General features: G+C 41.5%; 2 protein-coding genes across 18 annotated transcripts in view; one reads left to right on the top strand and one right to left on the bottom strand.

Moving 5' to 3' along the window:
* The first annotated feature begins 538 nt into the window (after positions 1-538).
* On the top strand, positions 539-3,115 carry LOC109638545 (parapinopsin-like). The gene is made up of 4 exons (XM_020101566.2): positions 539-1,006; positions 1,231-1,559; positions 2,236-2,478; positions 2,978-3,115. Exons 1-4 carry the CDS (start codon positions 676-678, stop codon positions 3,092-3,094), a joined length of 1,020 nt encoding a protein of 339 aa, XP_019957125.1. The 5' UTR covers positions 539-675; the 3' UTR covers positions 3,095-3,115.
* A 188-nt stretch (positions 3,116-3,303) lies between these two features.
* cacna1da (calcium channel, voltage-dependent, L type, alpha 1D subunit, a) overlaps positions 3,304-24,469 on the bottom strand; it is a 60,337-nt gene continuing 39,171 nt past the window's right edge. For 5 of the 17 annotated variants that reach the window (XM_069536933.1, XM_069536951.1, XM_069536962.1 and 2 more), the window contains 25 exons: positions 23,797-23,884; positions 23,571-23,678; positions 23,431-23,483; positions 23,194-23,340; positions 22,903-23,104; positions 22,524-22,682; positions 22,008-22,118; positions 21,005-21,088; positions 15,240-15,368; positions 15,083-15,148; positions 14,907-14,998; positions 14,665-14,824; positions 14,093-14,220; positions 13,903-13,999; positions 13,710-13,812; positions 13,431-13,532; positions 11,444-11,577; positions 10,497-10,613; positions 9,678-10,066; positions 8,709-8,735; positions 7,914-8,042; positions 7,668-7,807; positions 7,181-7,302; positions 6,704-7,021; positions 3,304-6,559 (listed from right to left, as the gene is read on the bottom strand). In XM_069536933.1, the coding sequence (XP_069393034.1) occupies positions 6,254-6,559; positions 6,704-7,021; positions 7,181-7,302; positions 7,668-7,807; positions 7,914-8,042; positions 8,709-8,735; positions 9,678-10,066; positions 10,497-10,613; positions 11,444-11,577; positions 13,431-13,532; positions 13,710-13,812; positions 13,903-13,999; positions 14,093-14,220; positions 14,665-14,824; positions 14,907-14,998; positions 15,083-15,148; positions 15,240-15,368; positions 21,005-21,088; positions 22,008-22,118; positions 22,524-22,682; positions 22,903-23,104; positions 23,194-23,340; positions 23,431-23,483; positions 23,571-23,678; positions 23,797-23,884 (3,511 nt within the window). In that variant the 3' untranslated portion in view covers positions 3,304-6,253. Of the gene's footprint in view, positions 6,560-6,703; positions 7,022-7,180; positions 7,303-7,667; positions 7,808-7,913; positions 8,043-8,708; positions 8,736-9,677; positions 10,067-10,496; positions 10,614-11,443; positions 11,578-13,430; positions 13,533-13,709; positions 13,813-13,902; positions 14,000-14,092; positions 14,221-14,664; positions 14,825-14,906; positions 14,999-15,082; positions 15,149-15,239; positions 15,369-16,653; positions 16,687-21,004; positions 21,089-22,007; positions 22,119-22,523; positions 22,683-22,902; positions 23,105-23,193; positions 23,341-23,430; positions 23,484-23,570; positions 23,679-23,796; positions 23,885-24,469 lie in introns of those variants that run through there. The other 12 variants (XM_069536913.1, XM_020101633.2, XM_069536940.1 and 9 more) reach the window with 7 other exon arrangements.

The following is a 24,469-nucleotide window of genomic DNA, read 5'->3' as shown; positions in this document are numbered from 1 at the left end:
AGCCTTTAAGCCATTAAAACATAGCTGATAATATGAAAAAGAAAAGCAGGCGTCCAGTCCAGCTGCATATATCAAATACTTATCTGTACTTAATGGGCTGTGAAATATATTTCTTGACTGTAACAATGTACAAAAACAACAGATTTAAATAACCTGTGAGTTATTCTGAGGGGGGGGGGGGGATTTTTAAAACCAGCCAGCACGAGGACAGTCGGCATTTCAAATTCCTCCTGTATGTTGTATTATATTTGTTCAACTTTAACTGTGCATGATGTTATCATCTCACCATCTTGATTCCATTGTCAGTCTCATTTGTTTAACCAACAGCTTGTCCACAATTCAACCTCCCTGTAAGCAAAAGAAAATTGTTTTAAGTTCATAGTTTGGCTCTGTAAAGCATTTTGTTTAAAGCATACTGGTCGTGCTCTGTAGACTGATCCCAGTAAAGAGCGCATGTGTAGTCATCTTGTGTAAGTGCCTTTACAATCAACTGAAAGCATCCCGGATCATCATTTGAAGGAATTACTCTTTGTTAAGTCCAGATCTGGAGGAGTTATTCTTGGACTCCAGGCATCCAATCTCAGCTGTCACACTCCTGTTGTGAGATATCGAGGATCCAGAAGTCCCAGGTGGAGGAGGCACAACCTCACCACTTTTTTAAAAAGCTCTGCAGCCATGCAGCCGTCTTACTTTTCACCAAATGCTTCCTCCTACCTTGGCCCACAGGGGGATCCCCCTCTGTCACACACAGGCTTCATCATTCTCTCCGTCATTATGGCTCTTTTCACCGGTCCGGCCATCGTACTCAACGCTACAGTGATTATTGTGTCTCTGATGCACAAGCAGCTGAGGCAGCCACTCAACTACGCTCTGGTGAACATGGCTGTGGCTGACCTGGGCACAGCCATGACTGGAGGGGTGCTGTCTGTGGTCAACAATGCCCAGGGGTACTTCTCCCTGGGCAGAACAGGCTGCGTGATGGAGGGCTTCGCAGTGTCCTTGTGTGGTGAGTGGAAAGACAAGACCAAGTTATGTGAAGTAGTTCTTTTAAAATACAAAGTTATTATGAAACAAAATATTTAAAAGGGTGCAACATGTGGATCAGGATGTGATTGATTATTGCTAAATGTGCCCAATAAATGATTTAGTTCAGATTAACAAGAAGAGAAATGTCCTTTCATAATTTTACATTGTGCAATATTCATTTCACATGTTTTCAACGGTCTGCAGGCATCACATCTCTGTGCACAGTCGCTCTGATCGCAGTGGAGAGGATGTTCGTTGTGTGTAAGCCTCTGGGCCAGATGATATTCCAAAAGAAGCATGCAGTTGGAGGTATTGCTTTTTCATGGCTGTGGTCGCTCACCTGGAACCTACCCCCACTGTTTGGCTGGGGCAGGTACGAGCTGGAGGGTGTCGGAACGTCCTGCGCTCCAGACTGGCACGACCGAGACCCTCACAACGTCTCTTACATCCTGGCTTATTTCGCAGTGTGTTTTGCCGTTCCTTGTGCCATTATTGGGCTGTCCTATGCAAAACTGTTGTGGACGTTACACCAGGTGATTTTACATTTTATTTTACTTTTCACCTTGTTAGTTTTCAAGTCACTACATTTATCTGATTACAACAACTATTACAAAAAGCAAATATGGGTCCTTCATATTTCTGTTCTAACTTCTTATAAATCTTGGTTAAAGGTTTTGGAAAATGCCAAAAGAAAACAAACTTGCACAGCAGAACATTGTTTGATATCACAATCTTGAAGAGTTATCTTGAGACCTCAAAGAGGGGACCGACCACTCAGGCTGCGAACCACTAGGCTAAAATATCACACTGGGTATTAAGTGATAAATGCTAGTTACTTCCATTTATCCATTTGATATCTATAGCGCTTGACCTTTAATGGCCACAGCAGGGCTGGGGTGACATGGGGTAAGAGGTGGGGTACAACCTAGACAGTTCACCAGCCGACATATACACAAACAACCATTCACACCTATGGTCAATTTAAATTCTCCAATTAACTAAACTCCAATCATGTCTTTGGACTGTGGGAGAAGAGTAAAACCATGGACACAAACATGTGGTGCTAACCACTGGACCAGTGTGCTGACCTATTACCTGTTGCAATTATATTATCAATGTAAAAATTTAATATGAAATAATTTGTATCAATTAATACATTACTTTAACATTGTTGTACAATACTGCTTGTATTGTCATTGTGTGTGACAGGTATCTAAGTTGGCCTGTTTGGAGGGCGGTGCGGTCGCTAAAGCAGAGATGAAGGTGGCGTTCATGGTGATTCTGATGGTCCTGACGTTTCTGATCAGCTGGCTACCTTATGCCGGCCTGGCCATGCTAGTGGTCTTCAACCCTGATGTGGAGATTCACCCACTGGTGGGCACAGTACCCGTCTACCTGGCCAAGAGCAGCACTGTGTACAATCCTATTATCTACATCTACCTCAACAAACAGGTAGTGTAACCATTCAGATACATTTACAATGGAGTTTAGTCTGATTGCAGGATGAACTGTAGAGAAAAGCTTATGAATAAAACATTTCTCTCTTCTGGGGCATCAGCACCATCTAGTGTTAATATACAATTAAGTACATTGTTGTAAAATAGATACTTAGTGCATGGATATTAGTATTTACAGTATTATAAAGAAAATATATAAATTAATTGGCTTTTAATTCTTTGAGACTCAGAAAAACAATTAAGACTTTTATTTTTAAGTTGATTTAAATGTATTCTTTATTTTTGCAATATATTAAAATCAATAATTGATAAATCTGACATTTATTTTATACTGGATATAATTTACATTATTCTGATGTATGTATGTACGCACATTAATAGACCCTGAACTAGCAGCCTAATGATGTGTGAATGTTTGTTGATGCAGGAAAAAAGACAGTATTCCTTATCTTTGCTAAACTTGTTAGGTTCTGTGTTATTTTCTTTTTCTCTAGTTCCGTAAGTACGCTGTGCCCTTCCTGATGTGTGGGAAAGAGCCCTGGGATCAGGATGACGAGTCGGAGGCAGTGACGACTGTGGAAAATGCGACAAACAAAGTTTCTCCCAGCTGAAGAGGGAACACATCTACAAACTGAAACGTGTTTAATTCACTTTTTGTAACCTGTTACATCAGTGATCTGCTGTGACTACAGTTTTTGTTTTTTAAACGTACATGTGGTTTTAACGTATATAAAATGAGCTCATCTATCATGTTATTTGTAAAAAATGTGTAAAAAATGTGTCCAATGTAATTTTGCAGAAAACAAATAAAAGAGAACAGTAATTAAGCATAGGTTTATTCAATGATGATCAATAGAAAATAAATATCAGTATCGATTCAAATAAAGTCAAGGCCAAAATAAAATAAAAAATGTATTTATACAAAACCTAGAAGGTTATAGTAAAGCATTTGCTACTAAGAGAAATCATGTTGTACTGAATAAAAACATTAAGGAGCAAATATCAAGACTTTCAAGTAGAGAACATTACCGTGGGTCTTTCCATACTTTTATACATATTTTACATTATCTTCTATTTAAATACAGCTTTCAGAACATTAATAGTTGTTATAGTAATTAGAATCAGAACAATATGAAGAAAACTAATAGAAATGTTCAAATCAATGTGTTTCTCTGTAAACTGTTCTTTACCATTTTATTTTTTCCCTATCCCATGAACAGAGGAACAGTGCACCTTGAAAATATTTTTTTCTACTCTTTCATTCCCAGCATCTTAAGGTGTGGTGTAAATGACAAATATAGATTCCACTAAACCATACACACGGTCACAAAAAGTACAAAATCTTCTCACCTTAATACACAAATCTGTTTAGAAAAAAGAGAAAAGAAAGCACTATACAGTTACTTGTGCAAAGACAAACAGCTATGTGCTAATATTTAAATACCATTGGTATAGAATGAACCAAATCATTTATTCTCTTTTTTTTCAGGAATCCCTGACATGAGGTAAAAGTAAGTTCTTTTTCATCTTTAGTTTAACACAAACTTTTAAAAGTGTTTACAAAATGATGCATATCTTCAGTTCATCAGTACTGTAATTGCTACGAATAGTACAATGTGCCTGTTTTGTGCCTGGTCCTTTTATTTGACGGTCGTCAACAAAAAGGACTAGAGCACTTTTTTTTTTTTTTACTCACAAACAATTCAAAGAGCCCTTTCAATGTGCACACAAAGTGGAAAACCTACATTTTCATGACAGTATTCGGTTGAGTTAGAGCACACTCTGCACTCGCCTGCCAATCAAACACTCATGAACAACAGATCACGTTCACCCTAAATATCCTTGGTGATAATTCAAACTCTCCATGGTAATAACTGAAAAAGCCCAGTTCAGTATTTTAGTCCTTTAGCCTCATTGTGATCAATAAGTGATAACCAATAAAAGATATTTTGTTGTTTGTGTTCTAAGTTGTGGGCCTCAGTTGCTTATTTTCATGCATCCAGGGTGAGTTTTTCCTCCCTGGTCTCAGAATAGAGTAAAAAACACAAAGTCCAAGTTCAACCCTACGTAATCTCTTTCACACTCCACTGTGGACAGACAGATAGGTTGAAACAATGATATGTTGTCACCGTTGCCTAACGAGGTATTCTGTACGCAGGAACCAGGCAGGCTGAGAGAGAAAGGGGCGGGGGGGGGGGGTTGTATTGCTTAGCCTCTCTCCAGCGTCCTGACACCAGGAAACCCTCTGTCCTTCCATGCACAATGCATTTTGGGCTGTTTCTGACCTTTGGATGAGTGCATACGTCGTCTCCTTCCACCACAGGCTCTGAGCCCTCGCACACTACATGAAGACTAAAATGTGACTGTGAAGATTCAGTACAAAGTTGTTGTTTTTTTTATTTATGGAATCACACCATGATCAACAAAGAGTCATGGAAAATCCCAGCACACGCTATGAGAAATATTAATTTTATCCCTGTTATTACCATCTGTCATTTTTCTTCCATTCAGCAGCAAAAAGGCATTTCAGTTGGGGCTGACAAAACCATAAAAGTTAACTTCTGAAAACCAACTAAAAAAAGCAGCATTAAATTCTTGTGCATGCCCTGCACAGAAGATGCAAAACAAATGTGGTTGTCACATCTGTATAAAATTTCGGCACTGGATCCTTGAGGCTTGCTTTTTGAAAAACGCTCCTTTAAAGGGGACTTAACCTTATGCAACTGGTGTTGGTTTGATGAAGTAGCACATGATGCTGAGAAATCAAATCCATTTGCATATCTTGTGCAGCAGTGTTGTCGCACAAGTGGAACCTCTTCAACTGCCGTTTCATAGGCAAAATAAAGGGTGCATATAGCAAATAAACAAAAGGCAAAGAAATGTTGGAATATTGTACTTAATAAAATGCAAATCTGCTTTTATAGCATAACGGGAGTCACAAGGGTCCATATTGCTGATCTTTTAAATGAAACATAATTACAAAATATAGAATATCTCTTTACAAAGTTTCTTTTGTTGTATAATACAATTTACAGCATATCAACTATGAAATATTAATCAGGATATTCTAAAATTTAAAATAACCTGCCGGCTAGTGCATTTATCACAAATGCGTTTGTCGCTTCAAAAGTACATATCTCAAGTTGAGTGATGCTATAAGTAGGACAGTTTGTTCCTGCATAAATCTGGTACGACTCTACTGGTGCTCTTCGCTTTTTTGACTCGGCTGCAGCAACCGCTTCACAATCTGTTCCAACAACAAAGGGATCAACTCGTTCAAACGACTAAGGAGGAGATATGCCTTTCTATGCTTGCATTGAAAACTTGCATGATATGCCGAACCTTAATAAAGTGACTGAGGTAATGACATCGTACATCTGATTGTCATCACCCTTAGAGACCAGCCCTATACAGTGTCTCACACCTTTGCCAATTGATCCATCTTTCAATGGCATCACTGTCCTTGTCTCTGATTGGCCGCAGGATGAACCTGTACGTCACCTCCAGGTCAAGGCCTTGGACGAGAGGGTTCAGCCTGGGCCTCTGTGCACAGCGGGGATGGTGTGTGGCTCTGCGCTGTCACGTCCTCTTGCTGGCAGGTGGAGGATAATTAAATGAACGGGACTATGTGTCTTTCCTCTATATGCCTTTTCTCTTCAAGGTAAAAGGCACTTCTTTTGGTTGGAGCCAACAGGTGCATTACTCTTTTTTTTAGTTCCATGGGTTGTAGTCTCACAAAGGTTCTAATTCGCAGATTTCTCCAGCCACTGCTATAAAGTCGTGATGCAGATCATCTCGTCTGCCAGGTCCTCCTCGTAAGGAGCTCTGAGTTCTGTCTCTGGCTCCTCGTCGCTGTAGCTGGCTGTGGTGTCCTGCAGTTCATAGTCCCTTGGTGTCAAAAGGGGAAACACGTTGACCCCGTTGACGCCCCGAGCAATCCCGCCGTTCAGTAGATGGCTGGCTGCGCTCTCCATCTCGTCTATCGTCATCTCACACGCGTCTGCTATCTCGTGCTTTGTGGCGGCGACAAACTTGGGATCCTTGGCGTATCTCCCAAGCCCTTCAGATATCAAAACCTGCTCACAGTATATGAGGAAAAAAATAGGTTGTAATTTTGCTTATATTGCTTGCAACATTTTGTTCGAACAAGAGGAAATATCTATAAAGATCTAATGATCTGGTCGGAGACATCTTTACTTTCTAAATACCCTCAAACTCACCGCTTCCACCAGGCTGGTGGCGCTGCCTCTCTTCTGGTGGTATTGGCTGTGGTATTCAGGTGGCACCTGTAGATGGACAGGTGAGTACATCCTTTGGGAAAAGTCAGGGTCGTCTGTGTACCAGGAGCTCTTACGCACGGACACTTGGCTGCTAGCGACACTCTCCCTGTGGGGGTGGTCCACACGGATGAGAGGGGTGTAGTATGGCGACTGGTCTTTACTAGCCGGGGTGGCAGGGGGAGTTGCCCAGGAGCGGGTGGAGCGGGTCGGGGAGAGGCGGTGGGCTCTGCTGGAGTCCAGGCCTGCTACAGCCATTACCTGACAAAGCCATGAACACAGGTGTTACCTCGATTCAACAAATGTCTGCCATATTCATTTATAAAAAAGGGACATGATCAGTTCATTCAATAGGTCACTTCAAACCAGACAAAACACAATGCAGTGTCAATGGGTATGCAGTCTATGTGCCTGCGTTACCTGGTGCTGCATAAGGTGCAGTGGAAGAGCAGTGCGCTGATGTGGAAGCTCGTCCTGGCTACTTTGTCTGCGCAGACACTCAAAGTTGAAGGATGGCCTCCTGTGACCTGAACAGGTGGACGCTGTGAGTGACAGCATGCAGGAAACGTCAGCAGCATGCAAAACCTTCACACTGCAAACACTGTGAAACTGGGTGAGTGGATAAATCATAAAGGAGTTGGTGTGTGTGGATTAAGTGAAGGAAAGGAGATTTGTGATGGTTATTTCCAACGCTGCATACTACTGTATATATAACACCATTGCTTAATAGCTAGCCTATAGCTGAGGCTAACTTATATGATGGTATAATTGAATGGACATCCTGGCAATCGAACTCAATATCACAGAAACAATGTACAATACACATAAGGCAAGGTTTTCTCATTCATGTAAAGCGTCGTCCATGTTAAAATACACTCTGTGATACAGATAAGGATGAGGAGCCTACCTTGAGGTGTGGCAGGAAGCAGCCGTCTCTTTGGTGACCTCCGTGAGTCACGGTAGAGAGGCTGCTCATCATCGTCATAGTAAGTGTCAGGGTGGTGGTAACCTTTCGGAGTCTCATACTCTGTGTCACTGTTCTGATACCTGTCCACATATTGAATAAAGAGCTTGTTGAGAGACTTGATTAAAAGGATTCAGGGTAAAATAATACATAGGTTAAATTCAGACAATCAGTCAGTGAGAGTCATACCTTTCCCCAGACAGCATACTGTCATCCTCATAAAACTCCTCCCCACTGTAATACTCCCCAGATAAGCGATCTTCATCCAATTCCTCCTCCCTGCGGATGGTGGGGTGGCGGCTATCCCCTCCTTGGGACCTGAGGAAAGGTCAGGTTGCAGGGGTCAGAGCATGCACACAGTGGCTATTCAGGGAGGGGGATGGGGAAGGGCCATGCACTGCCATGCAGACGCAAGCCTCCAGGGGGCAGCAATTGAACTGACCACCCTTATTTATCTTAACCATGGTCAAGCAGAGACAACAGGCAGAGGTTTAGGGCTGAAAAGCATCGCGCTGTCATCTAAATGTCCCACTTTTATCATATTTATCAAACCACAGATTTCTTTCTGGTTAAGAATCTTGAAGTGAATTTGGTGTTGTCGGGCTGTGCAACTTTAGGCATAGGAGTGTAAATGAGAACTACTGGTGACTAGTGGAGAAAACGTTGAGCCTCTCTGTCCTTCTTCACAGCAAGCACATCACTTTTACACATGCACGAAGCAGGGCTGCTCTCAGCAATATGCTGGCCACTCACGTTTGCGTTTGTTCTCCTGATACTTTTAAGACTTAATAAAACTGTGCAATAAAACTAAACCAGGCAAATGACTAGCCAGCATATAGCTCACAACACTTACTTAGCAGGGATGCAGCCATTCATTGATCCAAAACCAAGTCAAAATAAAACAATTATTTAAAAAAATATAAGTCCTTCTTTTTTTTACGGTCGAGACAGACTGTTGGAGCCAATCCTAAATAAACAACATACCTAACATAGGTCTCATAGTAGCGCCTTCTGTCCAAGAAAGCAGAGAGATGGTCAAGAGAAAGCATTTTGGTTAGGAAGGACAAAGGGAGGAGGAGAGAAACACAGAGAAAATGGAGGAGAAAGCGTGGGTACATATATATATTATACAGTATATGAAACATATACAGCATTTTCATATATATGTATGAGGAGGAGAGAGTGTGATGGTGGACGTTGACCCCAGTGTTGGTTGACAATTCAATTTTCTACTCTTCAAGATCAGAGACGAGCTAAGAATTCAGTTTTATAAAGTGGCAGCGATGAAATTGTTTGCAAAGTTTGCAGTGTTAAAAGAAAAACAGGCCAGATCATAGAGCTGCGGACTAAAGAGAGTGTGGAAAATCAGGGCAAAAGTGTGTACTGTTGGTCACTTGTGTAGATAACTGTCAGTATGAGTCAGCTTGTGATCCGGTATGGACAGAAAGGTTTACAATAAAGGCTTGTGAAACACGCAGGTTTGAGAAGCTGGTTCCTGCCTGTGGGAAAAAATACTTTTGCAACATTTATACAGTAAAAAACTAATCACAGTTTGTTTTTTAAGTCCCATTAGTTCTCAGTTATCTGCTGCCATAGCTGAATGAAAAGAGTGAAAGTGTTACAAGGAGGCTGGTAGTTTTATACACACTATGTGGACATGTCTACTTATTCAGGACTTCTGGATGAAAGGAGCTTCAAAGCTACATTCAGTTTTCAACAAGGAGGAGACACTCACAGGCACAATTGAATTAACCTATGCTGCACATAAAAGCTTTCTGCTAAAACTGATTTCAAATACCAACAATTTAACATTTAAATGTATTCTTTCGCATGTAATTTTAACATCCAACCTGTTTGGATTTGAAATTTCACCAGATATCTCGCAAATCTAATTCTATATTGTTTGAATCAGAAGGTTGATGATGATGCTGCTGATGATCAATGTGTGGATACCTTTGACCCTGGGGTGTCCGGGGCTTGTCGTACTCATAGTAGGAGTTGCGTAGACCTGGGTAGCCATTGGGAGGTGCGTGTTCATAGTAGCGATGGTGTCCTCCGTTGGGCAAACTGGACACATTGGCGTTGTTGAGGTTGATGTTGGTGGATTTGGGAGACTTGCCATAGGAGTTGTGGTGTCGGTGGTGATGATGGTGGTGGTGGTGATGGTGGTTGGGGTGGGACATGGCGTTGGCTCGAGACAGGCGTCCCACTGGCTGCTCCATGTGGGCATAGTGAGGCGGAGGCTGCACCTGCAGGGGTCGCTGTGTTGCGTTGGTCTGATGGCCGTTGGAGCGCCGATGACCACCGTTCATGAGATGGTTACCGAAGAGTCCGCCGTTACGCTGTGGAGGAACGTTCAATGTAAAACCACCAGGGCCTGAACTTCTCACAGAGCAGCAGAACACATGTGCTATTGATGTTAAGTCTGCGAGCTGATTTTCTTTTCAGAAATTTAATGAGCAAAAATAAGTTGAGAAGCTGGTTTCATGGTTTATGATGCATGCGAGCAAAATGGATGCACTCTGTACTTTGTTGGAACTGAAATGGAAGAAAAACTTAATCAAAAATAAACCAAATGAAAAAAATCTACTTAATGTGGCGATAAAAATAAGAGACAGTTAATCTATGACAGATTTAATTTAATACTGTTTCTCTGAGTACAGGAGAACTTTTATATATAACCATGGAATAGCGTTAGTTGGTAACTTCAAGCACAAAATGTTAGTTTAGCCACAAACATTTGTCCTGTCAGGTAAAATTAAAACAGGTTACCCTATAAATTTCCTCGTCTTCCTCGGGAATAAAGTCTACTAGCTCGTCATCCTGCAGATCACATGATATCGCTCGGCGAATTTCGGGCCCGATATCATGCAGCGTGCGAAGGCCAGCCTGTAACCATGACAACAAGAGGACTAAGCACTACAGCTGGGACCTTCATCTCAAAACTCACATTACAAAATAAAAGGAAAAACTGACATCATATGCATACACAGTCGCAACCATCACACACACCTGTGCTGGAGTATATGCAACACCTGACATTTACACTACGGACAGACTGTGAGAGATGAGAACACACAGACAGACAGATGTGCTCTCTTGAATGCAACCTGCTTTGAATATTTCTGCATTGGCTGAAATGTTTTGTGTGGCATCCAGCTGTGCTTTCTCTCACAAAGGCCTCAGTGGGTGCAGTAAACAAACTTCTCTCCTCTGGAGGTGAACAAAACTAAATAGGCACAGAGAGTTTCTGGTAAATAAACTCCAGGCTGGTCACATTTACTGTCTGACAATATGATATATGGTGATACACTGAGGCCATATATCAGACGTTATACGGTAACAGAAGTGGTAACAAGCTTTGCATGTGAGTTTCATGAGTGGATGAGTGAACTGTGAGGCACAGAAAATACATGAGGTGATGGCTCGAGATGATGACACACGCTTAACATCAACATATATGATTAGTAAACAGACAGAGACACAAAGCAGGTCACACACTAGGGACATACAGATTCGTACTGGACACCAACATCATGAATGTCCTGCTGGATTATAAACCACAACATTAGCACACTCGATGATATTTGAATGAAATGCACAAAGACACATTTTAATACAGACTTGACATAACAAAATACAACAGTGCTTGTTAAATCATGTTATCACACATCTCTCTTCACACACTCTCAGAGACACACACACTCTGTGGAACTCACCTGCAGAGCGATGGCCGTGTTGTTCTGGGAGGGATGAGCACCCACCAGGCCTTCCTCTTTACGTTTCTTGAATTTCCTAAAGTAGTCCTGTATCAGGAAGGTGGCATAGAACTTCCCCACGGTTACCTCATCATCTGAGTGAACAGACCACACAAATGCTTCCTGTGTCAGCAGGTCACTACGCACAGAACTCTGGGAGAGAGAAGGGGAGACTCTTCTCCTCCCTCGTCCACTCAAACTGCAGCTTTCATCACCTCAGGATGAAAAGTGAGGCACGCTGCAACCCCATCAAACAAATGACTTGATTTTGAATTATATACATCCATCTTGATGGTGTATATACTGTACCTCAATCTGTACCAGCACAGATTCTTCACTGTTTTTCAGAAAGAACAGAAGGTCAAATATAGGCTATAATATCTTCTCTTTATGTGTATGTATACTTCTGAAAAGCTTTCGATGATCTAAGTGAAATCTTCTACATTATATGGTCCTTTTTAAAATGAGCATATGATCACTTAAAATTGTACTATTGCCAAGGAGGCTATGTTTATATTTTTTATTAGTTAGCAGTATTAAGTAAAAACTACTTGATGGATTACCAAGAAACATTGGTGTAAGAATCCATTAAAATTTGATCAGAGTCAAAAAATGAGACTTACTCAGCTACTTTTGCACATGCAAGCAAGCAGATCTATGCATCATACATTTGGGTAAATTTTCCTGTTTATGCTCATGTGGGCATTTTTCTTATGATGTGTATGAATCAGTAAATGCTACATTAGAAACTGCGATTGTGAGTGTTGTCATTTTTTAAATTTGTTGTTTCATTATGTTTTTAGCAAGTGTGTGCAATAGTGTGTGAGAATCATTCTGAAGCAGGGGTCTGAATCACTTTGAACAAGCACTCTGGGGACAAAGATTGGAGACAGAGGCAACACTAGTTCCATGCCACCACCCTAAAACAGAACTGCTTCAGAATATTCTGAAGTGTTTCAGAGTTTTGGATACAGAGATATATAAGAAAGTGAGAGGACATTAAGCTGTAGAAGCTCAGCGGTGACAACAGGACAGCGATTACAGAGAGAGGAGAGAGACAGATATTAGTGAGAGAGACAGATCATGCACTTCACAGTGGTCTACAAGGCCATGCAAGCCCAAAGCCCGGCGGACAGTCAGTGGCCTCCATCAGCATCCAGGGCAGAAGGGAGGAGTGTGGATCAAACACACATGGATAAGAAACACACTGCTGAGGGGGCAACCAGGAGATATGAGCAGAACAGAAACAACATGATACAGCTATAACTTTATGTGTTTGTATACTTGTACTTATATCTCTGTGAGGGTCATTCAGCAGAGACCTTTTAGAGCATTGCACAGTGGTGAGGTGGTTTGTACTGTCGCTTTACTGCAAGAAGCATAATCCTGTTTCAGTCAGGGTCTTTGTGTTTTTAGTTTGCAGGGTCTCCCCGTGTTTATGTGGGTTTTCTCCAGGGACTTCAGCTTCCTCCTCAGTGCAGATTAGGGTAAGGTTCTTTTGAGTGTCTTAACTGCCCGTGGGTGTGACTGGTTGTTTGTCTCTATATCTTGGTTCTGCAATAGGCTGCCAACCTGTCCAGAGTGTACCCCACCTCTCCCCCAGTGTCAGCTGGGTCGCGGGGTCATTACAAGTGATAGACCTTACAGAGTGAGGACAGTTTAGGAAAGTGAGGACACTCTTTCAAAGGGCTGTTTGTGGGTTAAGACTTGTTTTAAGGGTCAATGTATGGATTAGGGTAAGGCATTGAGATGTGATTGTTAAAGTAGGGTAAGGCCCTAGGAAATGCATTATGCTAACGAGCGTCCTCACTAAGATAGAAGCACACATATGAATGTGCATGTGTATGTTTGTAATGTGATTCTGTACAGGTTGCTTTAGCTTGGTATGTGTATGACAGGATTAGCAGGTGTATGATCTCAATGAAAGACACAGGCCGATTCCACTAACCACCAGCAGGAGGCACCACTTGATCTAGCAGCTTCATGCTGGTTCTTTTCCAGATCTTCTTGATGACGGCCCGCAGCTCTTCGTTGGCCTGCTCCAGATTACCTGCACCACAGGGAAGTGTGTGAGAAACCAGCACTCCAGTTTGCAGCCATTTTAAATCCACACGACCCCATAATTGCAGTAAACAGAGAATAACCGGCTAAGTAAATGCATCAGCAGAGTAGTTCAGGTATTTTTATGCAGAAAAACTGTGTCATGTGATTTATATTTGGCTCATACCCTCTGTTTTGATCTTCAGGGCCGTTCGCACCAGTGCAAACAGAGTGGCGTTAAACATGACTGTGCCATCACTGTTCAGAGGCATGTTCATGGCTACCAGCCTCTGAGGGAGGAGAGACAATCGAAGCATTTAACACCATAGAACAGATTAATGATCAATGATCTTTGAAAATGAGATAGTAGAAGAAAACACCTTGCAGGCCACTCTGTGAGGACACAGTTTGCCGAAGCCAAGAGGAGGCTGAATACGACGCAGGAGAGTCACCACATCCAGATGCTTGATCCTGCCTCTGCACGGGAAAAGTAATACATGTAAATTGATAACAGTTACAGCAACATGGATGTGAAACATTCACAGATGCAGCGGGAAACACAGCACATACTTGGCCTCTGGGTCGTACTCTGACCAGATTCTCTTGAATTCATCCAGGTGGTGCGGACCGAGAATCGACCAATCACGTGTCAAATAGTCAAAGTTGTCCATGATGACAGCCACAAACAAATTGATGATCTGGAGACGGTTGAGAAATGTCTGATATACATTCATCTGTTAAGCATTGTGGTACTTTTTCATGTGTCTCAAATGGCATACTTTTTTATTTAAAAGTCACATGGTATTCCATTATTTCTATGGACTACATAAAATTAAGATGTTGTAGTAATATTGTTGTAGCATTAAAGTTTCTAAAATTCTAATCATTCTAAAATAGTTATTGATATATACTAGCAAGGAAACCACCTAATATATATATATATATATATCAATGTGTATGCTAATATAAATAATAACAATCAGATTTCAGTCCTGCAGCTGTGTACCTCAACAAAGCTGGATTTTCTTGACTGAAACCTGTCTTGACACAAACTCTACATTTTAGATTAAAAGTATAAAATGTAATGCTCAGCAGAGTAAATTAGAAATACTAAGAAATAACACCGTTTAATGATTGTGTACCAAGAAGGCGCAGAGCATGTAGAAAGTGATGAAGTAAATGATTGCAAATCCGCTGCCACATGTCATCTCTTCCCCGGGGTTGTAGTCGGACTCTGGGTCACACAGTTTCCCCGACATACAGGCCAACATGATCTCCTGCCACGCCTCTCCGGTGGCACACCTTCAAAAACACAACAGAGAGATTCCATTAAACTTAACACACTGTGTCAGGGTGTGAGCCCTGAGCTTAGGTCTCTACACACCTGAAGAGAAGGAGTACGGCCTGAGGGAAGGTCTGGAAGTTGTTGTTTCTGTTTATGTGTGTACCGTCCACCATCGCAATCTTTCCAAACATCTGAAGTAAAAAAAAAACTGTCCACATGAAAACAACTGTTGGAAAACAGACACTACAAATATTTTGTCACATTTAGTCACCAACCTGCATGCCGATGACAGCGTAGATGAAGAACAGCATGGCGATCAGAAGAGCAACGTATGGCAGAGCCTACAGAGGAGAGGGAAGAAGAAATTGATTAATAGAAGTGCTGGAACTACTTCCCTCTGTGACTAATCCGAAATATTTTATTACGTCTCACCTGGAAGGATTTGATGAAAGTCCAAAGCAGGGTGCGGATGCCCTCCCCTCTGCTGAGCAGCTTAACCAGCCGCATGACTCGAAACAGACGAAAGAAGGTGATGGAGATGCGGGCACTGTCCTCTGTGTTCTGAAGAGAGACGGTGCAGAGTCAGAGGACAGCGGAACCACAGTGTGGGTAGTGAACACGGACTACCTGGCTGTGCTTTACAGGATGATGAGGTCCGAAGTCAGACCTCAGCACCAGATACATATGGGCTGAGAGAGCAACACTGCGTTATTATGTGATCAAATAAACATAGAACTAGTGTTGAATTTGAGAAGTTCTCTGGTGGCATATACCATATATATTTGTTCTATACGTAAAGATGGAGAACATTATACCCCCCAATAGTGAAGCCAAATCATCTTGTTTGCCCCCTGGTGGCAGGCTGTAGTATGGGTCATAAACCCTGCCTCCACCATGTTAGTGGATGGAAAATGGACCAAACTAGAAAGTCATAGTAAGTCACATTTACGTGTTTGTCTCAAAGATGGTTTCTGTCATTTTATAACACTCATGTTTGTTTGTGTGAATTTATTTAGGTAAGTTTGGTTTTAATTTGCTGTGCGGACTCTGGGTCAAAATGTCATTAATGGCGGCACCCATATCTAAGATTTTTTAGCTTCATACAAGAGGAAGTGGAGAAGCCTCGTCCATCTTTATGTGCAGACTATGATCAAAATCGAATAGAAACAGAAAGTAATATAAAATAAGTTGATTCTCTAAAGCAGTGCAGCTGCAACTGATATGTTTCTGTTCGTCTGCATCCAAAGCACAGTCAGGAGCCCTGTCACTGTACAGACCTACAGGGGAGGAAGCAAGAAGGCGTGCATGCTGGAGAGAAACCTGGCCATACTTGACAGGACATATCTAAACAAGCATGGCACCCTCAGTCCAGAGTCACTGCATGCGGAGTCACAGTGGGACCAACCCCATTGGGTCGGCCAGGAGGTTAACAGGTCAGAGCTGGGTGACCTGATCCCAGGGGTCATCCATGGGTCACTACCCCACATGTAAGAATGGTGGCAGAGACCATGTAGCAGTGTCAACAGTGCAAACGTGAAGAGCGGCCCCAAACCACTCCCGCCTGACGGGACACACAGCGTCACGTTTGAGCGACACACTCTCCTTAGAAATAACTCCAAACATTTCGGAAAATTTGAGGATAAATGCAAAAGAATAAAAAAACAAAAGTGAGGAAAAAATGAATGGAAACCTTATCATGGGAAAAGAAAAGAAAATGAAATAATCAAAAGATCATAGGATGCAAAGAAAAGAATAGAAGAATATCAAACAAGGAAAAGAATGCAAATCTAAACATGGCATGGCCCTGACAAGGGGGTGGGGGGGGGGGGGGGGCGGAGCTTCTTACCCCCATCTCATCCACCTGAGGAGTCTCTGTTGGCTTTAAAATCAGAGACCTGGATTAATGACTTGTACACAGGCCGCAGGTCTCACACACATTGGGCCAAACACTTAAACGTCACATTTGAAAGAGTCTTTATCACACAACACTAGAAGAAGTCAGTCAAGACATAGACAGAACAAAGTCACTACTCTTTTCACTGACGAGACAAAACTGTCTTGTTGTTTAGCTACGACAAAGACAGACATGTATTAACACCCTATTGTCTACTTACACTTATATTGATGACAGACATACAACATTATCTTAACACTTCAAAAGACTGCCACACAACAGGTTTACAGCTAAACATTCCTATGTGCATGTGAGGCTGACAAACAACATGAGGTTATTTAAATACACATAATTACACGTATGACTGGCACACAACTTTATCACTGCCCCAGTGTAATGGTCGTTCCTGATGGAATAAATGGACTTTATGGCTGAGATGTCGTTGGCGAGCTTTAGACAATGTTAATGAGAAGTTAACTGATCGACATAACAGATGTTGTGATTGCATGTCATGATTTAAGCACCGTCTGCTATTCTCACAGAACCTCGACTAGTGATGTGTGTCATCGTATAGGCTTCAGATTCAGGCAACTAGAAAAAAAAAGGTTTTGTGCATAATGCATCATTAATGGCGCCTGTCAAACGGCTGGATTACATTTAAGATGCTCACTCTCCTCTGGCTTGTAATGATTTAAACCAACCCGTTTTGAAAACAATCATTTTAAGTGAGAGAAATTAAAAGAAGTGGTATAAACGTAATAAAGTAATTTTATCAACACACTAGATCACCCAAGCCCGCACACAGGTTTGATCTTTAAATCATTTCATTAAAAGGAAACTATATATCAGAAGTCTTCAGCGAACATTTTGTACACATAGAAAGACCAGAAATGCAAAATGAAGCGGAGACATCGGTCATAGTGGTGGTGGAGGTTAGACTGAACCTGTGTAATGATTCATGTAATTTTACAGCAAAAGGAAAAGAGCTTAACTCAACACTGAAAGGAGTCATATCCTGAAGACTGAACACAGAGAGGTACTCCAGACAGAAATGGCTTCATTTAAATATCTCGTCGCAATACTTCACAAAGCGTCAGTATGAGGGGCAGAATGAGCAGAAATGATAACATGTAGAAATGAGCTTGAGGAGGTTCTTTAGGTAATCCTGGCCACAGTGTCGATGGAGCATGCGTTTCAGCATTGCCATGTTTCTGGGGTTTGGGGGGGGTGTGGGGGGCACTGCAATGCACACGCAAGACATTTCTTGGATGATGACGAGCCATCGGTGAAAGTCATAGCAATGCAGCGACTCATGCATGTCCACAGTGCTCGGCAACAAAACTGCCATAGCAGGGCGCTCTCACAGTCCGGTGCAGAAAAAGGTGAATGAACGACAGGAGGGTGAGAGAGAGAGAGAGAGAGAGAGAGAGAGAGAGAGAGAGAGAGAGAGAGAGAGAGAGAGAGAGAGAGAGAGAGAGAGAGAGCGAGAGAGAGGAGGAGGAGCCCACAGAGGCCAGTACTGGGAACGAGAGCATAAAACCAGAGAGAGACTGAGTCATACTGGACTGGGAAGAGAGAAGAGAACAGGCAGAGAGAGGTGTGTGTAGAGGGAGAGAGAGGAGAGTCACTGTAGGGTTGTTCATGCACCTGACTGGAGTCTACACACCTGCGCTACACATGAGCTCCATTCTGAGCTTTAAGAGCTCACTACAGGAAGACAGAACAAAACACAGAGACAATCACTCACAGAGACACAAACACAAGATCATCAAAGAACCTCAAACTCAGCTGCATTGAACCAGTGTTAGTGTTAGAATAGCATCAGGGCTCTCTTTAGGGTCTGCTGATGATTGTGTTGGTCAACGAATCTTACCTGGTGAAAGAGTTTTATTTGCAGAGCGTAACTGAAGCCTGATGATGAGTAAGGTTAAAATCCAGGACACTAAATGGTTCGATCTGTTTTCCTTGATTGTTACAATCAGCTGCGTGTAAGTGACCTACACAACTTTAAGGGAAGTTAATGCCTTTTTAAAGAAAATCTAAACTTTTATTTCGATTTTCCTGAGAGATTGAGCTTCCAACATTCTATATTAAAATTGCCCTTAATGTTGTGTAGGATGGACGTTTCCAAGCTCTGAGCTCCAGGGCCATTCTGTCTGGAGGTAACGATTGAGGGGTATGGCAACATAGAAAGGTCAAACTTCACAAGGCTCTATGGAGACAACTAACCGGAGGGGAATGGAGTGGGTGGCCGAGCGCCATCTGTGAGAGGCAGGCGGGCGGGACATGGAAAGGATGTTAGGGGAATATAAGGTAAATGGTTGATGCTACCCAGCATGCATTTGGAGAAGTCACAGTGGCCAGGTGAGAAAGTAAACACAACTCATGACTTGGATGGATAAAAGCAAGCAAGTAGCAAAAATCACTCAAACAAACCCAATGTAGATCAGCGGACATGATTAAGTGGAGCAGTATAATATCTGATCTACAAATAGCAACAACCACATGCAATGCAAAACACATGTAAAATGGTACGTCGATGACAGATGCCTCACAAAAACCACAATGTCAGCCCTTGTGAATTCAACGATCCCAACATTTAACGACATTCTTATCTATGCATACACTCACATGTATACCACACGGCCAAGTACATACCATACACACAGACATGCAGAACAATAAACAACCTAACCACACCACCGTATCTTTTTTAAACAAAGTTAACGCTTGTTTATACACTCATGCAGACACACACTTTGGAGCACAAACATTGAAAACATTGAAAAACATGAAAAATAACTCCAGCAAAACAGCACTGCAGCTCAGACACAAGAGCACCAGGAGAGGGGAAGGATGGGCAGTGGTGAACGGTGAGTCTTTGGTTCTCCCATTGTCACTAACTAATCCCTGGAAACTTGAAATTTACTCTGGTGTTTGTTTGCATCTTGGACAAATCATTCCCGTTTTCGTTTCAGTGAATCTCAAAGCACATTACAACACATTCCATTTTTCATTTTTGGTGTTTTTGTGAAGAGCCAAGCTACAAAGAGAGGAGTGTTTTTGTAGTTAGTTAAAGTAGAGAAGTAGTCATCCACTATTTTATTGAGCCGTGACATTTATTTATTTTACTCAATATTAAAACAAGTTTTAAATTATAATCTAGACCTAATGAACTGGAAAATTAGAAATATCCACTTTTCCTGAGTCAATAAAACATTAGATGACTGATTAAGTTATTTATCCATCGCACTGTAAAGGGGTCCCGAAGATAAAGTTGTTATAAACCACAGTTTACACACAAACATATTCTGTCATTGCCATACTTGCCTCTACAAGTTTCTATGGAAACAAAATAAACAAGAGTATGAATTAGAAAACCAGAAATCATCCTGATCTGAACCAAATACAGTTCTCAGAAAATGTGAGGAACTTCTGTTATTGAGACACATTTTCAGTGTCACGTCGTCGATTCCTGTAAGCACTGCAACACACTGACAATGAAGCATTTAACAGAAGAAAAACTTCAGCATGACACACTTTTAGATTGGTTTGGTGTTGATGTGCACTGATAACAACAGGATATAAATGAAGATCAAACAGAAGCTTTACAGAAAAGCCAATGACACTTTAACAAATATCAATGTTTTTACACAAATGATAATTGAGGATGTGCTCTTAATTTAGCGAATATATAATTTTAAAGAGTAGGCTCCAACTGATCATGCTAGAGAAGTGGTTCCCATGAGAAACAATTAAGTCTGAAGGAGTCACAAGAACACTTCACTTTCCTCATACTGTGCAGTGCTGCAGCTCCTCATTTCAGCCTCTGTCTGAAACAACAGATTTATGCTCCTGTCTCTTTAAGATTGGTCAAACCCTTTCAATGCACTGGTCTCAGCTCTCACTTTACCTGGCTCTGTTAGGGGGCATGCCAGAATAGCTGCTACACGTGCATTAAGCAAATGTGGGCCGTTGTGATAACATGTGACATCACATTGATACAGAAGCATCATTTAAAATTCAACAAGGAGCTTCAGGATCAATGCTTTCTGTTGAAGAGTGGAGCTCCCTGTACTGAGGACTTTGTGTTTTTATGTCTCCTTTAAGGGATCTAAGATTCCCTAGATTAAAAAAAAATGAAAGAGGAGAAAGAGTTGCTTTTAATCTATTCACAAAAAAATTTGGAAATGATGGAACCGGTGGACAAAAGTACAAGTATATAAATAATAATGTTGATTGCCATGTGGCTTTTCTATAAGGCTTCAGTTCAACTTGGAAGGACGAAAATTTGAATACTTACATTAACTTCAGTGATAGCAATATCGACGACGCTACCAACAACAATTAAGGCATCGAAAGTGTTCCAAGCATCAGCGAAATAATGCTGTTAATGCACGACACAACACGCAAGGGTAAAGATGGATTAAATGATTGATAGAGAGAGAGAGAGAGCATCAAGAGAAAATAGAAAATCAGGGAAGAGAAGGAAATAAAGGAGGAGAGAAAATGATTTCATGTTTTAATGAAATGACAGGGTTAGGGGAGGACAAAAAGAGAGAAAAAAGGAGATAAAGTATTAAGAGAAATCAGATAAAACAGGAGACATGACCATCGAGAGCTGCGGCCGGACAGAGAAACGACAGAGAACAGCGGGGCGAGTCGTAGCCGAGCTTACTTACATCAATCTCACTTAGTACAATGTCTACTATGCTGCCAATCACAACCAGGGCGTCGAACACATTCCAGGCATCTCCAAAGTAGCCCTGATTGAGGTGGAGTGAGTGGTGGGCGAGTGGAGGGTAAGATTAGCAAAAACAAACAGGGCCTTACTCTCACATGGAAATTTAAATCCACTCACAGTATGTTGTTAACCTAAAACACACAGGAACCTCCCTGCTGCCTATTTCAGCTGGAGGGCTCTAGATTATAGTGCAGAGCGTGCACACCACACTAATGCTAATGCTAATATTACATGCACAATCACTGCTGCCAACAGTGCGAGCTATTTCAGCAGTAAAAAATCAACACTGCACCCCACACTCAGTCTCTTACTAGCATCCTGTCCTTCTTTGCAACACACAGCTGATGATCAGGTGGCACAGTCGAGGGGAGAATGAAAACACGTTCACATGTGCTGATTGAACATCGAAGGAATAATTCAACATTTTGTTGAGAAGATAAATCTCTCTGTCATATCTGTCTGTTAAACGTGAAGACACAGCCTCAGTTTGAGCGAGTGTGTGTTAGTGATCTGGTTGAAGTAGTGTGAGTGTGAGTGTCAATGTATTTGCGGGGTGACTCACCCTGGGTTTAAAAGCGATGAGTTTAAGAACCATTTCCACAGTGAAGACAGCAGTGAAGACCATGTTGAGAATATCCATGACGTAGTTAAATGTCGCTGACTGACCATAATGCTGCAGAGAGGAGATACAGAGGAATGGGTGAAGAAAAGCAGATGGAAAGACCTACACGTGCAATTTAGAGAACCTGCAAAGATGCTGAAGAGACAAATGGAAAAACAGCATAGTTTGAAAGATTTGGTACAGCATTCAAAAGCACTAACTTAAAACACCAAAGTCACAATATTTATTATTTTATTTTGTGGAATGTTTACTTTATTTTGAGAATTTTAATTCTCCATATATATTGTACAAAATGCCAATGTACCATATCACACAATATGTCCACCCATTATTATTACAGTCAACTGCTTTCAAATGAAATGACCATTAACAAACCCTAACGTGTGTGGTATAAATGATGGTAAAGTAAGATCAAATTCCTGTCCTTGGTTTCAGAGATGTAACTTGATGGCTTACCTGCACAGCCAGGCAGAGCGTGTTGAGCATGATGAGCACGAACATGATGTACTCAAACCCAGTGGAGTTCACCACATACCAGAACTTGTACTGGTACGGGTTCTTAGGAATGTACCGCCTCAGTGGACGAGCCTTGAGAGCGTACTCCACACACTGACGCTGCACAAAGATATACAAACATTCATTTTAAATGTTAACAAGAAACTTGATACTTTCTCCCAAATCTAAACTAGATTATTGTTTTGAGCCACAAGAGAGACATAAATAAAATGTATAATTTGTACTTATTGTTATGAAACTACTAAAAAAAAGAAGTAAGAAAAGACATTATATATCAGTTTAATTTAAGTTTTCTTTATATTTTGACCCACACTCTCACCTGGTTCTTGTCCAGTTCACAGTTTTTGTACTCTTTCTCTCCCTGCTCCTGAAATGTGACGATCACAAAACCTACGAAGATGTTCATCATGAAAAAGGCAATGATGATGATGTAGATGATGAAGAAGATGGAAATCTCCACACGGTAGTTGTAAATGGGGCCGAGGTTCTCCCTGTTGGAATCGATGGCCTTGTACAGTAACCTGAGAGGAGAAGAATCGAAGGGGAAAGTGTGTGAAGACAGAAGGTTTGTCTAAACACAGATGTCATCGGTTGAAAGGTTGAATCTTACGCAGGCCAGCCTTCAAAAGTGGACACAGTGAACAGAGCCATCATCGCCATCAGGACGTTGTCAAAATTAAAGTCGCTGTTGTGCCACAGTCGTTTGTGGATGGTTGGCTGGTTTACGTCTCCTTCCTTATACAGGATGTAGGTGCCCCTATGAAAAGTGATGTTTTAGCATGAAGGTTCAGATCGAATTGAGGACTATGCATGTTTTTATTTTCTATACCAGATAAGTTAAACTAACTTGCACTCCTCTGAACTGGACTTGGCTTCATCTGTGCAGCGATAGAATTTTCCCTGTAGAGGAAAACAAAAAAAGTTTCTCTCTGATGCTGAATATAAAGAAATATTAATCCAATCTTGTCATCCTGGGTAACTGCTGACCTTGAACAGCTGCACCCCTATACAGGCGAACATGAACTGGAGCAGAGTGGTGACGATCATGATGTTACCGATGGTTCTGATGGCCACAAACACACACTGCACCACGTGCTGTAAGACATAGTGGTAAAAGTGTTTAAAGGTTGTTTCATCCCTAATGAACAGAAAACTCTAAGATTGATGTTATTAGAGTGAACAAACTGCAGGACGACTTGTGAATAGGCCACACCTTCAGGCCTTTGGCTCTGTTGATGGCCCTCAGGGGCCGAAGAACACGGAGGACCCTCAGAATCTTCACCACTGAAATGGCTGAGGATCTGAATAATGAAAAAAAATCAAGTTATCAAAAGAAAGAAAAGGAGTAGAAGTCAGGAAAGTTCTGTACTAAAGTACAAATAAATAGATCTAACACTCTAATTGTTAATCTCCTACCTCTTCATTTCTTTTTTGCATCCATTCATCACATCCAGTCAAACATCAGACTGAAGCTAAAACTGTGTTCTTGATTTTCTTATACGATAAAATAGCCTGTTGAATCATCAGACATGTTTTGTCTTTTCTCTTTATGAGAAACATGAGTTGGCAGATCCTACGTTTTGTTCCTGTGCCTCCATATGTCCTGGAGCTCTTTGGTCGAGAACATAAAGAAGGACGACATGAATGCTCCTCAAAAGTGACATAGAACAAACAAAAACACAAAACTCAAAGTTTTCACAGAACACCTCGAATAACATTTTCTCAAAGATGGTTTCTGTCTTTTTTAGGTTGTTCTTATAACACTGAAGTTATTTCTGTTTCAATTAGTTACTTAAAGCAACAAAAACAGGGTGAAACGTCAGGATTGACTGAGACTGACTCGAGATTGGTCAAGCACATGTATCGGTGGACCCCTGCTAAAGGGT

The sequence above is a fragment of the Paralichthys olivaceus genome, chromosome 2, assembly GCF_024713975.1.
Source record: "Paralichthys olivaceus isolate ysfri-2021 chromosome 2, ASM2471397v2, whole genome shotgun sequence".
NCBI classification, from domain to species: domain Eukaryota; kingdom Metazoa; phylum Chordata; class Actinopteri; order Pleuronectiformes; family Paralichthyidae; genus Paralichthys; species Paralichthys olivaceus.
This window is presented reverse-complemented; position numbering and strand designations above follow the sequence as displayed.

What these genes read in the sequence shown, in the direction of transcription:
- LOC109638545 (XM_020101566.2), top strand. Translation starts at nt 676, where the DNA reads ATGCAGCCGTCTTACTTTTCACCAAATGCTTCCTCCTACCTTGGCCCA. An exon ending in TGTTGTGGACGTTACACCAG is followed by an intron (nt 1,560 to 2,235) that starts GTGATTTTACAT and finishes TGTGTGTGACAG; the next exon opens with GTATCTAAGTTGGCCTGTTT. An exon ending in ACATCTACCTCAACAAACAG is followed by an intron (nt 2,479 to 2,977) that starts GTAGTGTAACCA and finishes CTTTTTCTCTAG; the next exon opens with TTCCGTAAGTACGCTGTGCC.